The sequence below is a fragment of the Octodon degus genome, unplaced genomic scaffold (assembly GCF_000260255.1).
Source record: "Octodon degus isolate 3935 unplaced genomic scaffold, OctDeg1.0 scaffold00115, whole genome shotgun sequence".
Classification (NCBI taxonomy): Eukaryota; Metazoa; Chordata; class Mammalia; order Rodentia; family Octodontidae; genus Octodon; species Octodon degus.
The window spans coordinates 5,236,376-5,251,621 of NW_004524691.1; the positions used below are offsets into that span (position 1 = coordinate 5,236,376).

Below are 15,246 nucleotides of genomic sequence, written 5' to 3' on the forward strand. Positions count from 1 at the left end.
TTTTTTCGAGACAGGTTCTCAATACACAGCTCAGACTTGTAGTGATCCTCCTGTCTCAGCCTCCCCACTGTTGGGATTACAAGTGTGTGCTACCACGCTCAGCGGAGCTGGCACAGTGTGCCTAAGGTTCCAGGGCCAGCAGGGCATGCTGTATCAGGGATTGAACATGGGACCTTGTGCTTGTGCGGCAGGCACTTATGCCACCAAGCTGTCTCCCAGCCCAGAGACTTTTACTTTGTGATGAGAGTATCAGTATTTAATGAATGAGTCTATCATTTCCTCCTAGTATGAACAACTAAACCATTAAGATTTCAGGATATTGGGTAATGGAAGACTCTGAGGTCAGCTAAGTGAGGGGTTTCCATCATCCTTGTCTTCACTGATTGAAAGCTTCCTGCAGTTCTCCATCACATATTTCATCTTACGGTGCTACATAAGTCCAGATCTGTGGTATCCAAACCCATAACCTTGGAAGATAAATAAATTGCACTATGTACTGTGGACAATGAAGACATTTGAAAAGATGAGTGCACCAAGCATAGCCAACGTTAGCTGGTCATTCATAGCACCTGGTCTTTTCCTCTCTATGCAGTACACTGGTGGTCACTTAAGGGAATTTATGAATTCAGTAGAAGTGTTACTTTTACCTGACAAAAACAAAATGACTTATTTTTAAAAGGAAAAACTATGTGGAACAAGAACTAAGCATTCTCAGCTTACCAATTATACTACAGTAGTCTAATGCCTTGGATTGACTGGTGACTAAATAGAATACGCCAAGATTTGAGCTGGCTACTCCAGGGATCGAAAATCAGACCATCTTCATTTGAAGTTGTTTTCCAAACATGGACAGACTGAATAGCACTAAGTGTCTATTGAATTTACAGTGAGAACAGAGCCTATGAGTTGTTACTTCTATTAAGATTTTCTTAAAATTTCCTAGCAACCAAATTGCTACAGAATGATCCTCATGAGAACACAGGATGTAGTAACTGAACAAAATCCAGTTAATGGGTGCTACTAAATTGTTGAAACTGCCGATCCTATGGCAAAAATTCAAAGTAAATGTCTTGTACCATCTGGATGTGTGTTTTGACAAGAGGAGATAATCCCTTTTTCCCTAACTAAGGGGAAGAAAAAAGCCCTAAATAACTACAGATTCCAGGTGTCAGTACTGCTTTAAATAAGTGAGCCAATTGCTAAGTCAAAGCACATTCTACTGAGATGTGAGAGTTTGAACTGCTCCTCATAATTCTTTGGCACTGGATTTGATCTGAGCAGAGAACTATGCTTTGAGAACCATTTTCACAGCTGTTAGAAAACCTGTGCTTCTGAATTTTAGAAACATAAGAGGCAATATTTCCACCTCTGGGTTTTTAAAAACATTTACTGAGTGTCAGTAAATTGATGGGGACCAGACACACTCAGGAATGGAGCCTGCAGGTCCTCCAGTATTGACATAGGTTTGTCATGATCCCTGGGGGTAGCTGGGCAAATGAACAAATTGGGAGAGTGTGTGGTCAGATGTCAAACTTAATTCCCAAGTTGTGCAAGTCCAGAGATTGCTTTGTGGTTTTGGAAATTGGATTTGCCGGTAAGTGCCCGGTCCCAACAGCTGCCCACACAGTCTGTGGAGTGCCAGGACAAATGAGCTGTGCTTCACTTCAGCTGAGTCACTGCAGAGGGCAAAGCCTACCTATTAGAGATGGCATCACTGTCCATTAGGTACTGACCTGAAATTCAGGGAAACACAGCTCCACTGCAGCACCCAGAGTGGTGAGACAGCCACTTAGCCGGCCCTGGTACATAGGGCACAGGAGAGGCACAGGAGTGTGTCCTGTCATCTAAGGTTCCCAAGGCCACCACCAAAAGTCTCTAGAAATGTTACTTCAGGCTCTGAAACTGACCCTGAAAACTATACCCTGCAGGGCTGGGGAGATAGCTCAGTAGAATAAATGCTTGTCTGGTAAGCGCAAGGTCCTGAGTTCAATCCCCGGTACCACAAAAAAAAAAAAAAGAAAGAAAGAAAGAAAGAAAACTATACCCTTCTATGTGTGCCCAATTGCAAGGACCACCTCACCTCTCACTTGGAGGTCCAGCTCTTGCTGCACCCATGTCCTGGGATGGAAACTGGGGAGCCAGAGACCCAGATAGCTTTTGGTGGAGACACTAAATTGTACTAGAGATGAAAACCAGAAAAACATGCTTTCAAGTTTTCTTTAATGAGGTGCACCACAATCTCTAGTTGAATTATCATGTGCCCCTTCAGGCACAAATATTTATTCTTTTTAAGATTTAGTAATCCCCAAGTAAAGAAACTGCATATTCTGATCATACCAGGTATGCTGGCTGCAGCCAAGGGGTTCTTCAGTTGCTTCATTTGCTTATAAAGCAGGTAATCCTCTTCTTGTCTTTTTTTTTTCTCCATGAGCCTTGTACAGGTGACATTAATGGCCGGTTTGGGTTTCTGATTCTTGAAGAACACATGAGCAGAACATTTCCCCAAACGCTCCTCCTCACCTTCCTTAAGTAAAGAATATTGAATTAAATAGGATGGTTCCCATGCATAGCCACACACACACACACACACACACACACACACACACGATGGAGACAATGTCATTGTGTGTGGCAGCGTGCTCTATCATTAATATAATTCTTGCTTTATAGAAAGTGACTTTTGTGCTCACACCTGAATGGAACAGTCCTTTATTCTTTTCATCAATTAAACTCTTTTCTTCTGGATGTGCCTTTATATATCAGCAGTATTTATTTAAGTACTGTCTGGCCCAACACCCCAAGATGGAGGGTACTTCAGTCTCTACTGTGGGCCAGCACAATGCTTAGTTGAATGTTATGGTAACTAACTTAAAAGAGGAAGCTGGCATCAGTGGATATCTATACCATATTTCTGCCATCTCAATAAGTAACTAAGATACTTAAGTTCTAAGAGGAGCCTTCTCCGTGGCTCACAGCTTCGTAGTGGTAAGCTGAGCTCTGAGCTCACTTACGTCTGGGCTCAGCTCTTCACTCCTCACTAACTCACCCTCTCTGCTTTGCAATCAAGTCTAACAGTGGAGACACAGCTCATCCAAAGGGACTCATTCACCAACGTGAGAGACGCCTGTCTACATTCATGGTTAAATGAAGATGTATTTGGAATTCTGAGGTTACCATCACTTATTTCCAATGAAGAAGCAGCTTCAGCTAAACATGTATGACTCATTTCTAGGATAGTGGTTCTTTACCCATTTGATCATAGATTCCTCAAGTCAACAACTAAAGCCAGGGCATTTATTCCTAGAAAAGTGCTCTTGTTTGTCCCATCGAGTAGTGCTCTTGAACATGAAGGAGTTTGTGGGCCAGTAGTCGTGGCCCCATCCAAGCCCAGCCACAGGCCCCGAGTTAGTATTTCCTGTTAAAATGTGATTGGATCCTTGCTCCTCTAGGTACTGCCAGTTGAGACAACAACTTTCTTTTCACTTTGGTAGTTGTTCAATGGGTGGAGTGCCAATTAAAACCATCAGAAATGAAGGGGTTGGGAAGATGGCTCAGTAGAATAAGTGCTTCCCTGGCAAGCACAAGGGTCTGAGTTCAATCCCTGGTTCCGCAAAAAAAAAAAAAAAATCAGAAATGAAAATGCCCACAAGGAAACAGATTATAATCAAAGTTGCACGTGCTTAATAAGCCTTTTTCTATGACTAACTCAAAAAACTGATGTAGGCTTTCCAGTGGAGAACTTTCCCATCTGTGAGAGCCAGTTCTGAGTGAATGGGAAATGCAGAGTACTTCAGGATACTAACTTTTGATACAAGACAGAAAAGAAGGTGGAAGGGGTTTCCAGGAAGAGGCACGTCAATAGGCATAAGACAGGGTGCTTGCATTCTCTTTTGATGTCAGTCATTTCCGAGGAAGACAAAAAGAACCAGGTACAGTATTACTCCCTTTTGTCTTGCATTCCACCCCTGCCCCCAACAGTTCCACAGAAACAAAGCAGCTGCCTGAAGATAAAAGAACCTTCCTTCACCTCCTGAAATGGAACACTTCAATTAGCCAGCTGTGCTCTTAATGTACCTATAGGAGCAAATCCAGAGGAACATATCATAGGTTGAAGTAAACTGATAATTATTTCCCTTTTAGCTTTAATGCTTTTTTTCAGTTTGCAACACTAGAGATCAAAGACATCTTCCTTATCCTCTAAAAATGTTTGAACACTTAGTTTAATAAACCCAGTTGGAGTACAGTTGTCAAGCTAGAACTTGTTGCTGTATGCTTGAAAGCATTCTTCCAGAAGTACGGGCTGGGGTATGCTGCCTTTGCCTCTACAGCTCTGCCTCCCTGAGATCCTTTGATGCTGGGCACTTCCCAGTCTTCCCCAGCTGCCTGGACTCTGAACACAGAAAATCTGGCTGGTCCCCCTACCCCTGCTCTGATTGTAACCTTCCACCTCCCAGCCTCGCCCAGAATTTGGAAGCTCATGTGGCTCTAATTGCTGCACATGTTTTCTATTTACTCCCTTCTTAAAAACAGAGTAAAGCAAAGTTGGCAAAATATGGTGGGAACGGCAATGAGGCTAATAATGCCCACCACAGGCATGGTACAGCTCTGCATTTGCAGATACCTCTATCTATGTAAGCTCGTGGGACTGGCCTCATGCAAGACCAGCGAACCAGAAATGCCATGAGCTGACAGGAAAGAACAAGTTGGCATTTGAGAGTGAGTCATTCTAAGAACTCAGAAGTGCTAGGATACCAAAGGGAACTGTTAAATTCTCTCCCAAGGGCCCTAAAAAAAGGGAGATGACTCTTATTTGATGGTTTTAAATACAACTGCTTAAGGCTGTGAAGTTGAAGTAGCTGACTCTTGATTTTCAGCCTGCTTTGATTTTCAGTTCTTAGAACAAACAGAAAACAAAGCAGGAAAATTACAATAAAACCTCCAGGCTTTATTAAGATTCTCACTTTGTTTAAGTCTATTCATAGGACTTGCTAAGAGAATACTTCAGTAATTGTTGTGGCTTACCTCCTGGTTGTAGCGTTCTGTGCTAAAGACCAGGTCAACTTTACATCCCCTTTTTGGATCAACCTGAAATATAAAAACTGAAGCTTAGTACTTTGGAAGCTCCATTAATCATTGACATCCTCATGTAAGAACCACACTCTTAGGACAGCACAGTGTGCAAGCAGCAGCTGTTGCATTCCACCTCAATGAAATTGGGGACTTCTTGGTGGTGATGGTACAGGGTCTTGAAATGCAGCTCGGATTCATGTTGATCTTCCTGTCTCTCAAGCCTTTCCAGTGCTGGGATTATAGGCATGCACCACCACACCCAGTTTCAGTGGCCAGCACAGTGCACTTGGGGTTCCAGGGATCGAACTCAGGACCTTGTGCTTTGCTGGGCACTTAGACCACCGAGCTATCTCCCCAGCTCTGGGGACTTTTTTAGGAGCAAAGATCTCAAATTTGCATTCCATCATGCCATTCTGTTTGCTAGGTGGACTGCTACTCAGAAAGGGAGGATAAGAAAGGAATATAATTGTATGCAGGCTGCAGCCTACTTTGTCAGAGCACCACAAGTGTGTGGGGAACTGGAGTGAATTCCTTCATCCCTAGCTATCCCATGCTTTCACTAGACGCTGAGCTGGGGGCTACATCTGTGAATAAAACAGACTACGGCTTTCCTATTCCCTCTTAAGGTGAACAACGGTATTAGGATGAGGTCATCTCAGAGGTCTAAAGGACAGGAAGAAAGGGAAAGACAGCAGAAGGAGGGAGGATGGGTGGAGCACCCTAGCCACACCCAAAGCTGAGGTAGAGATGAGACCTAAAGGCTGAGGCCACCCCAGAAACAGCCATGAGGTAGAATTTCCATACAGGTCTTGGAAAGGTTCATTTGTTAGGGAACTTAATCCCCAAACTGTGGGAGCCACAATAAATAACTCCAGAATGAAGGTGCTGTAAAGACTAAGGCTGAGGCATGAACAGAGCTCAGGATAGAATATGGTCAGCCCACAAGTGAAGGTACTTGCCTATTTTTATTATAAAAATCTATAGGCCTGAAGGAGGGGAAGAACTGCTGCAAACCAGAGACTGGCCCAAGTTCAAGTCAAAGAGCAGGGAGAATGAGAATGTGGGCTCTGTAACTGTCTGAGTCAAAAGAGCAAAGGTTCCTGTTGGCTCATGATTTCAGAAGTTTCCCTGAGGTTTCTGGCCAAGGTCACTCAGCCCTGTTGCCTTTGAGCCTGCTGCCTTAGGGAGGGAAGCAATGGGTGAAGGAGTCTTCTCACTTCTTGGCAGCTGTGAAGCAAAAAGAGGAGAAGGGACCAGGGCTCAGTGTCAAGAGCACACTGCGGGGACCTGATTTCCTTGCAGTTGGCTCTACACCTTAAAGGTCCAGCCACCGCCCAGTGCTACCACAGAAGGAGGCCCAACCTTTGAGCACGTGAGTCTTGGAGGATATTTAAAATCGAAACTGTTACAGTGGCTTAAAAGTGGTTCTATAACACTAGACAGAAAATGAACAAAAATACAAAAATAGATGTGGCATGTATGGTGGTGGCTGAGCAAGGATCTCAGAGGTCGTTTCTTAGAAGACTCTTAAAGTTCTATGTCTTCCCTGCCTGGCCTCATCAAAGAAGTACAGAATGGTGGCCCTTTGTCTTTGATACCCTCTCCTCCCCCTCCCAGCAGCACTAATCTCACCAACAAGGAATTCTTAAGAGGCAGTAAAACTGCTGCTTGCCCACAGGTGTTAAGCCTGGGATCCTCTCTGGCCACTGCACGTGCACTGGAGGACCTACTAGTCGGCTCTGCATGTTCACTCAGCGGCTCCTGGGTGTCACCTCCTTCATGGGAGTCAGGTGTCAAGTTAGGTGTGGCATAGGAGCTGTGGAAATGGTTCCCAGCCTGTGGGGGACATGTTGGGAAGGAGAAGTCCTGGGGATCGTCAGCTCACATCAGGGATCGATTGGGCAGGCTTACTTGCTGTACAAAGGCATTCACAAAAGCCTTCCTTGTTCTTAATAGGATTGAGCATATTTTCAATAGTGGACCCAAAATTTTGTTTTGGGTCAGCTCTTTGGAAGCACAGGGAGGAAAACCGAGGTCCCAGTCACTATCTGGAGGGAAAGAAATAGAACCCGGCTAGCCAGGGCTCTGAGCCAAGCCAGTGTGAAGGCTGTCCTGGGAAGTTATTTTCTTGGCTGATTTGATTTCCTTATGTCACGCTCACAGCCACTCTTAAGAGTGGCTACATTTCGTCTGAAATAGGCTTTTTATATTTTTGGTTGTACTTTATCCTGTATTAATGCACAATCCTCTTATCTCCCTCAAAGGCCTCTCCCCTCCCCCTTGCTCTGAGTCACAAGTTCCTGTGATGCTATTTTGCTCTGGTGAGATAAGCTGCTCCAGCGTGGGAGGAGGGCTCACGCTCCTGAGGTTTTAGGGTTGTGTTGAACTTGGTCACTGATTCAGAATGTTTTGTTATAAGGAGTTATTTCCTCTTCAAGAACATCCACTCCAGAATTTATTGAGCGTCTACCATATTCCAGGCACCACACTAGGTGCAAGAAGTACAGTGAGCGAAACAATGGTAGCAGTTTAGGGAGAAAAGGACATTAAATAGGTTACTGTAGAGTTACTCAATTATGATTAATGTATGAGCTATAAAGTGTAACTACAAAAGTTATTAGTCTGGGGATCAGGGAAGTGACATCTGAGATGAACTCCTGAGGAATAAGAAAGACAGGGTAGGGAGGGAACCTGGCAAATATTCCATAGAGAAGGTACAGAGGGCCAAAGGCTCTGAGGAGCAGTCAGGGAGGTTAGAGAACAGAGACTGGAATGGCGACCAGGGTGAGGCTGATCCCATGGGTTGGGACTCTAGCCTGAGGGAAAGAAACAGTGACAAGGAGGGATTCAGAATAGATTCTCTTGCTGGAGTGTGGATAAGTGCTGCCGGAGTGCAGAGGTGTCCAGAGGGAGTACTGAGCGAGCAGGAGGTTAGCTGAGGTGAGAGGGAAGGAGGCAGACTCTGAAGATAAGCGAGGTATGTGGGGCACAGATGCCAGTCCCATTGGAAGGCACAAATATGAAGTTGGGTAAAGTCCTGCACAGCAGAGCAACATCGTGGTCAACAGTGGATCTCATATGATGTGCCATTAGATCATCACAGAAGTCAGAAATTATGGTCACTCAACAGACATAGCTGTCGTAAGTGTGTGCTCAGGTGTGTGGTGGTACTGGTGTAAACAAACCTGCCTGCTACATGTGTGTAGAGTCATAATGCATACAATCACGTGCAGCATATAACACTCGATAGTAAATGTCTATTACCAGTTATATTCACTATACACTTAACATTATTTTACAGTGCACTCTATTTATAAAAAAATGCTTAAATTAGTATGCTGTGTCGCAATCACAGCCTCATACACCTCACGCTTATGCATCTCGATTGCATCAAAAGGCCACACTGAGTGACTGACCTACTACCTGTACCACCTAGAAGAATACTCTATGATATTCACACAATGATGAAATTGCCTGGTAACCCAAGATCCAGAACTTATCCTTACTCTTAAGTGGTGTATGATTATAATTCCATACCAGAAAGAATCACCAAGATACAGCATTTAATGCTTATATTAAGATGACATCATTAACATCAAGGGTCATTTAAAAGATGAAGAAGAAGAGGAGGAGGAGGAGAACAAGAACAAGAAGAAGAGCAACAACTACAACAACAACAAATTCTCCCAGGTCAAGACTGAATCCTGTCCTAAGCACATTACATGTATTGAATTTAAGAAAGCACTCAAGACCTGTTCAGCTCATCAGAAATTAAAGAAATGCAAATTAGAGAAACACTGGACAACTGTCACACTGGCTCTTAGTTGCAGGGTGAACAAGCCAACTGCTGCCAGAGTTTGCACATTAAGAATGCTGTCACCTGGATGGTGGGGTGGTCTGCTAAGGTGGTCAAGCCAAGTGCACACAGACACCCCTGTGAGCTAGAAACCTGCTTCTGGGTTTGTGTCCCATGAAAGAGCAATGCAGGTCTACACAGGCACTGACTCATATGAGGGCCAGGGGCCACTGCAGTTGGGGGCACAGCAAGCAGTATGGTTGCATCTGGTAAACTGGAGATGTAAATCGTGGAGCACCACACAAGAGGCAGCGGGGAGAGACCAGTTGTACATGCAGCAATGTGAATGAAAACAAACAAAATGCACTGACATTGCCACTAGCAAAAATTTACAAAATAAAGATACACACACAAACCAACACTATCTTTCATAAGAATATGTATAGGGGTTGGGGAGATGGCTCAGTAGAATAAGTGTTTGCCTGGCAAGTGCAAGGGCCTGAGTTCAATCCCCAGTTCCGCCAAAAAAAAAAAAAAAAAAAAAAAAAAAAAAAGGAATATGTATAAACAAGAGAATATACAGCATACATTTTATAGTGATTGCCAATGGGGAGGGTAGTTGGGCGATTTTGAATGAATACCCAAAGGAATACAGACACACACTTAGGGACACTGACTAAAGATGACAATGAACCCTGAGGTGAGGACCCCAACAAGCTCATGGAGATCTTTAAAAATATATGGAGCCATTTAAAAAGTGTTAATCCAGTCCAAGATAACTTGGTGTGGGTGCTGTAGCCCACAGGGTGATGGCTTTCCTGTCATTAGCGCCTTAGTGGTAGGTTGCTCCGCACACATGGCCTGGGTTCTAGAAGCTTGGTCTCAGGCCCTTGGGCCAGCGGCTCCCAGCTAGCCCCCTTGTCTTGGCCAGGAGCCCTTCACCTGTGACTTGCACAACAGGTTGCTGACAGCCATATGTTGCACCGTAAGCCCATTAAATCAAAGCCATTAAAAAAAGATAAAAAGGCATTTTGAAGACTGAACCCAACCCGGGCAACAGCAAGAAACAGCTCCAATGTTCTTGAGACCAAGTAGCCTGTAGCTCAGACCACAGCATTTCAATGCCTTCCACCCCACGTCGCCCAAACTGTCCACGTGCAACACAGACAAGGAAACTACAGCCCGTTCTTGAAGCACAGCCAGAGGCAGAGCACATTGTTCTGATATATTCCAGATTAATGCCCTTTACTAAAGAAAAAAAGAAATCAACAAAGCAAATGACCATGTGACTACAGAACCTGAAGGAATCAATTAGTAGCATGTTACTACAGATTTCTTTAATTATGTATAAAAGAGAATTAATTAGGCATGCCCAACCTATGGCCCATGAGTTGGACATGTCTGTGTTATAACAAAAATATTAAAAAAGAAAGTTTTCTTACTTGTGCACCTTAAGTATATTATATAATTTATAAACAAGCCAAGATACTTCCTGTTCGCTCAGTGCAGCCCCAGCAAGACAGGAGTACCAACCCCTGGGCTGCGGGCTGGACATGCCCAGGTGCCTTAAACCACGGAGCACTAGCCAGAGGGTTCTTGTGCTAACCTGGCTTTGCTCACATTATTTTATTGATTTTTGGCCCCACTGAGCAATGATGAGAGCAAAGCCATGCCTCTCCAGGATACCTGCCACATCCCCTGTCTCCGACTGGCTCTTCAGCGGACCCTTCAGCTGTTCGATTTTTGACTTGACATGGAGTCCACTGGAAATGAGGTAGGACACTTTCAAAGTCCTGCTTGAGAAAGTGCAGTGGAGCACCTTCAGAGAACTAGATTCATTATGCTAGATTTATTTTTTGTTTTTGTTTTATTGAGAGAAGTGTTCCTCAAATCTATATGAAATCAATATGAAGCACTTATTCAGTGTTTCAATAAAAAGCATGCTGCTAACCACTGGCAGGAAATTATGGGGAAAAATCTATAGAGACAGGTATATCTATCTATAGATATGCTGCACTTTGACAATATGACTCACCTGATTTGATGACTTCATATGAACTTATATATAGTCCTTTGAGGCAGGTATTATTATTAAGAATGAAGGAACTCAGGTACTTTCCCAAAGTTAAGGAATTTCCGAAAGTCACCGAACTAGTCAGTGGCATAGTCAGTGGCAACCAGCCACTAGCTGCCTCTAGAGTGGCACTTCTGTTGTACCACAAAGGTTGTAAAACCAGAGGTAGCCAGCCGGTTCTCCAGAAGGCACAAAGAAAGCCGGCCGCTGCTCGGCGTGCACACGTGGGCCTGTGCCTGTCAGTTTGCTAAGGCTGCTGTTACAAGGTCCAAGTCACAATTGATTAAGAGAGACAGAGAAAGTCACTACATCCTTGTAAAGGGAACAATCCAAGAGGAAAAGATAATGGTCATAAATATATATGCATCAAATGCCAGTGCACCCAATTATATAAAACAAATACTAAAGGGATGAAAAATCAAGTAAGCACTTGAACCTTAAACATGTCTTACTCCGTGTGTCTTGCATCCTCGCATGGCCTTTTAATAAACACACCAGTTATTTGATTCAGGGCTTGTGCTAATCCAGTGTGGCCTTAACTTTTATATCTGCAGAAAATCTATTTACAAATAAGACACGTTCCTAGGCACTGAAGGTTAGGACATCACCATGAATTTCTGGAGGATCCAACTCAACCCAAATGAACAAGGAAGGCAGGATGAGCTGAGTCTTCCTAAGGAGCCCTGGGATGTAGAGCCCTTCAGGCAAGTCACGAATGGAAGCACAATCCAGTGTAGGTGGGAAAATCTCCAGGAAGGATCAGGATTGAGACAGGCCAAGAGAAAAAGAGAACTCCACAAAAGGTAGGATTGTGAGCCAGGGGATGTAGGTGCGCAGCGGAGGCTGGATTAGAGAAAGTTGCTTACATGGACTTTGTTCTAGAGTAGCAGGTCTCTTTTGCCACTGATTTCCAATTCCATTGCACTATGGTCTGATAATATGTATGGGATAATTTCAATTCCTTTTCATTTACTTAAGCATGTTCCATGAGCTAGTATGTGGCCTATTTTGGAGAACATCCCAGGAGCAGCTGAGTGAGAACATGCATTCTGATGCTGTGGGGTAGAAGTATCTACTAAGCTCATTTGTTCAAAACTTTGGTTCAGGGGCCGGGGAGATGGCTCAGTGGAATAAGCGCTTCTCTGGTAAGCACAAGGTCCTGAGTTCAATCCCCGGTTCCGCAAAAAAAGAAAGTTTGGTTCAGTTTGAATATTTCATTGTTGATTTTTTGTCTAGTTGATCTATTTGTGACAGTGAGGTAGTAAGATCTCCCAATACAATGGTGTTAGTGCTTACTTGATTTTTCATCCCTTTAGTATTTGTTTTATATAATTGGGTGCACTGGCATTTGATGCATATATATTTATGACCACTATCTTTTCCTCTTGGATTGTTCCCTTTACAAGGATGTAGTGACTTTCTTGGTCTCTCTTAATCAGTTGTGGCTTGAAATTCACTCTGTTGAACAGCACTTCTCTCTCTCTCTTTTTTTTTTTTTTATTTTTTTTGGCGGAACCGGGGATTGAACTCAGACCCTTGCGCTTGCCAGGGAAGCGCTTATTCCACTGAGCCATCTCCCCGGCTGAACAGCACTTCTCAAACACGGGTGTGCAGCAGAATCCCTGAGAAGCTTTGAAGAATCACAGTACACCGGGCCTGCTCTAGAGTGTTGACGCAGGAAGTCTGGGGTAGGGCTTGGGAACTGGCATTCTTGCAAGCCCCGGCTGATGCTGATCCTTTGGTCCAGACACTACACTCGAACAACTTCTCTCTAGCTGCTGAGGACCAAGAAGTTCTGTGGGAGGGGTACAGATGCCAAGTAGCTTGGGCGACGTTCTTTAGAGTGCAACTGAACCACCAATAATAGGCCAATCAGTGCCTCTAGAAGTCCAAGTGTACCATCAGCACCAAATGAAGCAGAGGAGTGCTATTTCAGAGTGGGTGACACAGGAACCTGGAGTTACCGGTAAATCAGGTTGCGATACCTGAACAAGTCAAGGTGGCAGTCTACCCCGCCTCAGCAGGCACAACAGACAGTTGCCCTCACAACACAGTGTGCACCATTTTTCAAGAGGGAACATTTAGAGAAGTCAAGCTAGACTAAATTTTTTTTTTTAGTTTCAATGTTTTATTACATAATGATTGCATTCCTATAGGGAGTTGGTACAAGTATATAACACATCTCAATTCTTTATCCACGTTCCCTCCCCTCTTCATCCAATTCCCATTTGAAAAAGATTTTCCTACTTCTTTGATTTTGCTCTTTATATTTTAAGTTTCTTATATAAGACAAACCATGTGATATTTAAGCTTGTGTGTCTATTTGTTTCACACAATATTACAGTCTCAAGGTACATTTATTTACCTACGAATGACTCAAGTGCTTTCTTCTTTATAGCAGAGCAGCACTGCATTGTGTAAGAATACTACATTTTCTTTACTCATTCATCTGCTGATAGGCATAGAGGCTGTTTCTAAGATTTAGTTATGTCTACGGCCACACCACCCTGAACGCGCCCGATCTCGTCTGATCTCAGAAGCTAAGCAGGGTCGGGCCTGGTTAGTACTTGGATGGGAGTCTAAGACTTAGTTATGAATTGTGCTGCTACAGGGTAAACATGGGTAATGCATTTGTCATTGTATCTTTTTGGGAAGATACCTAGAGGAGGAATAGCTGAATGAAATGGAATTTCTAGTTTTAGTTTTTATTAGCGATTTCCATATTGATTTCCTTGGTAGTTATATTAATTTATATTCCTGCCAACAATATAATGGCAGGGCTGGCCAGATAGCTCAGTGGACTAAAGCACCTGCTTAGGCAGAGCACAGCAGCTGGGGTTTGATCTCCAGCATGCCGGGCTGGCCCCGCTCCCGGGTGCGCTGAGAGGGCAACTGAGATTGAGTGTGGTGGCACACACCTATAATCCCAGCACTTGGGAGACTGAAAACAGGAGGATCACTATAAGTCCCATCTGTGTAGTGACACCCTGTAGACCATGTAGACCCTGTACTAAATACATTTTTTAAAAAAACATTATCTATCTATCTATCTATCTATCTATCTATCTATCTACCTATCTATCTAGTTTCTTTTCCCTATTACTTCACCAGCATTCATTATTTGATTTCTTGATGGAAGCCATCCCTTCTTGACTACTGTAATTTTTGAAGAAAACCTACTCCTTGATTCTTGCTACATGGATAGGTTCTTTGCTATATAGCAGCTCCCCCTAATCTGAGAATACATTCCAAGAACTGCAGTGCGTGCCAGAAATCATGAATAGTGACAAGCTCTATATGTACTGTTTTTTCTATAAACACATGCCTGGGATAAAGTTTAATTTGTAAATTAGGTACAGTAAGAAATTACTACGATGTTTAATCTTGGCTGTCAACTTGACTAGATAAGAGACCTAAAAAACTGGTAAAACATATTTAGGGGCGTGTCTGGGGGGTCTATAGAGACATCTAGAATGTAGGTCGAAGTATGTAGGGAAGACCTGTCCTGAGTGTGGATCACACCATTCTATAGACGGGGGCCCTGATGGAACAAAAACCAAAGGCAGGCGAAGCTTGCTGGCACGCGTGCACTGCACTCTTCTGAACAAAGTGTTTGCTTTATTTTGCTGCTGCCGCTGCATATGAACATCAGACTCCAGATCCTCCAGCCTTACTCAGACCTATGCCTCCTGACTCTCCGGGGGTTCCAGGTCTTCTGCCCTGCACTGGGGCTACAACATCAGGTCCTCTTGTGCTGAGGACAGAGAAGCTACTGATTTCCCTGGCTTTCTCACAGGCCACTGTGGGAACATCCAGTCTCTGTGTAATCCAATCTAATAAATACCCTCTTATGAATGTAGATATATTCTACTGGTTCTATTACTTTGAAAAACAGTAGCTAATAAGAAAATAGAGCAATATCACTATATATCATAATGACAAGTTTATACTATAGGGCCATTATTAGGTAAAATAGGGCAACTTGAACACAAGCTATGATACCACAGAAGTTGACCTGAGGAGGGAGATGGCTATTATGTCCCCAACTGATGAGTAGGTAGAGACAGTATGGAAACACTGGACAGGAGGTTCATGTTCAGGACAGGAACAGAAAAGATGGCATGAGATTTCCTCATACTACTCAGAATGGTGTGTGACTTAAAAATTATGGGTGTGATGGCACAGGCCTGTAATCCCAGCACTCGGGAGGCTGAGGCAGGAGGCTCACTGTGAATTCAAGACTAACCTGGACTACAAAGTGAGCTCAAGACCAGTCAGAACTGCATAGCGAGACCCTGCCTCAAAA

The 15,246-nt window shown here is 43.7% G+C and overlaps 1 protein-coding gene across 1 annotated transcript in view; it reads right to left on the minus strand.

The window, feature by feature from the left end:
- Positions 1-15,246, minus strand: part of Rarres1 (retinoic acid receptor responder 1) — a 47,098-nt gene that overhangs the window by 11,170 nt on the left and 20,682 nt on the right. The window contains exons 3-4 of the mRNA XM_023699715.1: positions 5,023-5,085; positions 2,338-2,524 (exon numbers count right to left, since the gene is read on the minus strand). Of these exons, the coding sequence (XP_023555483.1) occupies positions 2,338-2,524; positions 5,023-5,085 (250 nt within the window). The remainder of the gene's footprint in view (positions 1-2,337; positions 2,525-5,022; positions 5,086-15,246) is intronic.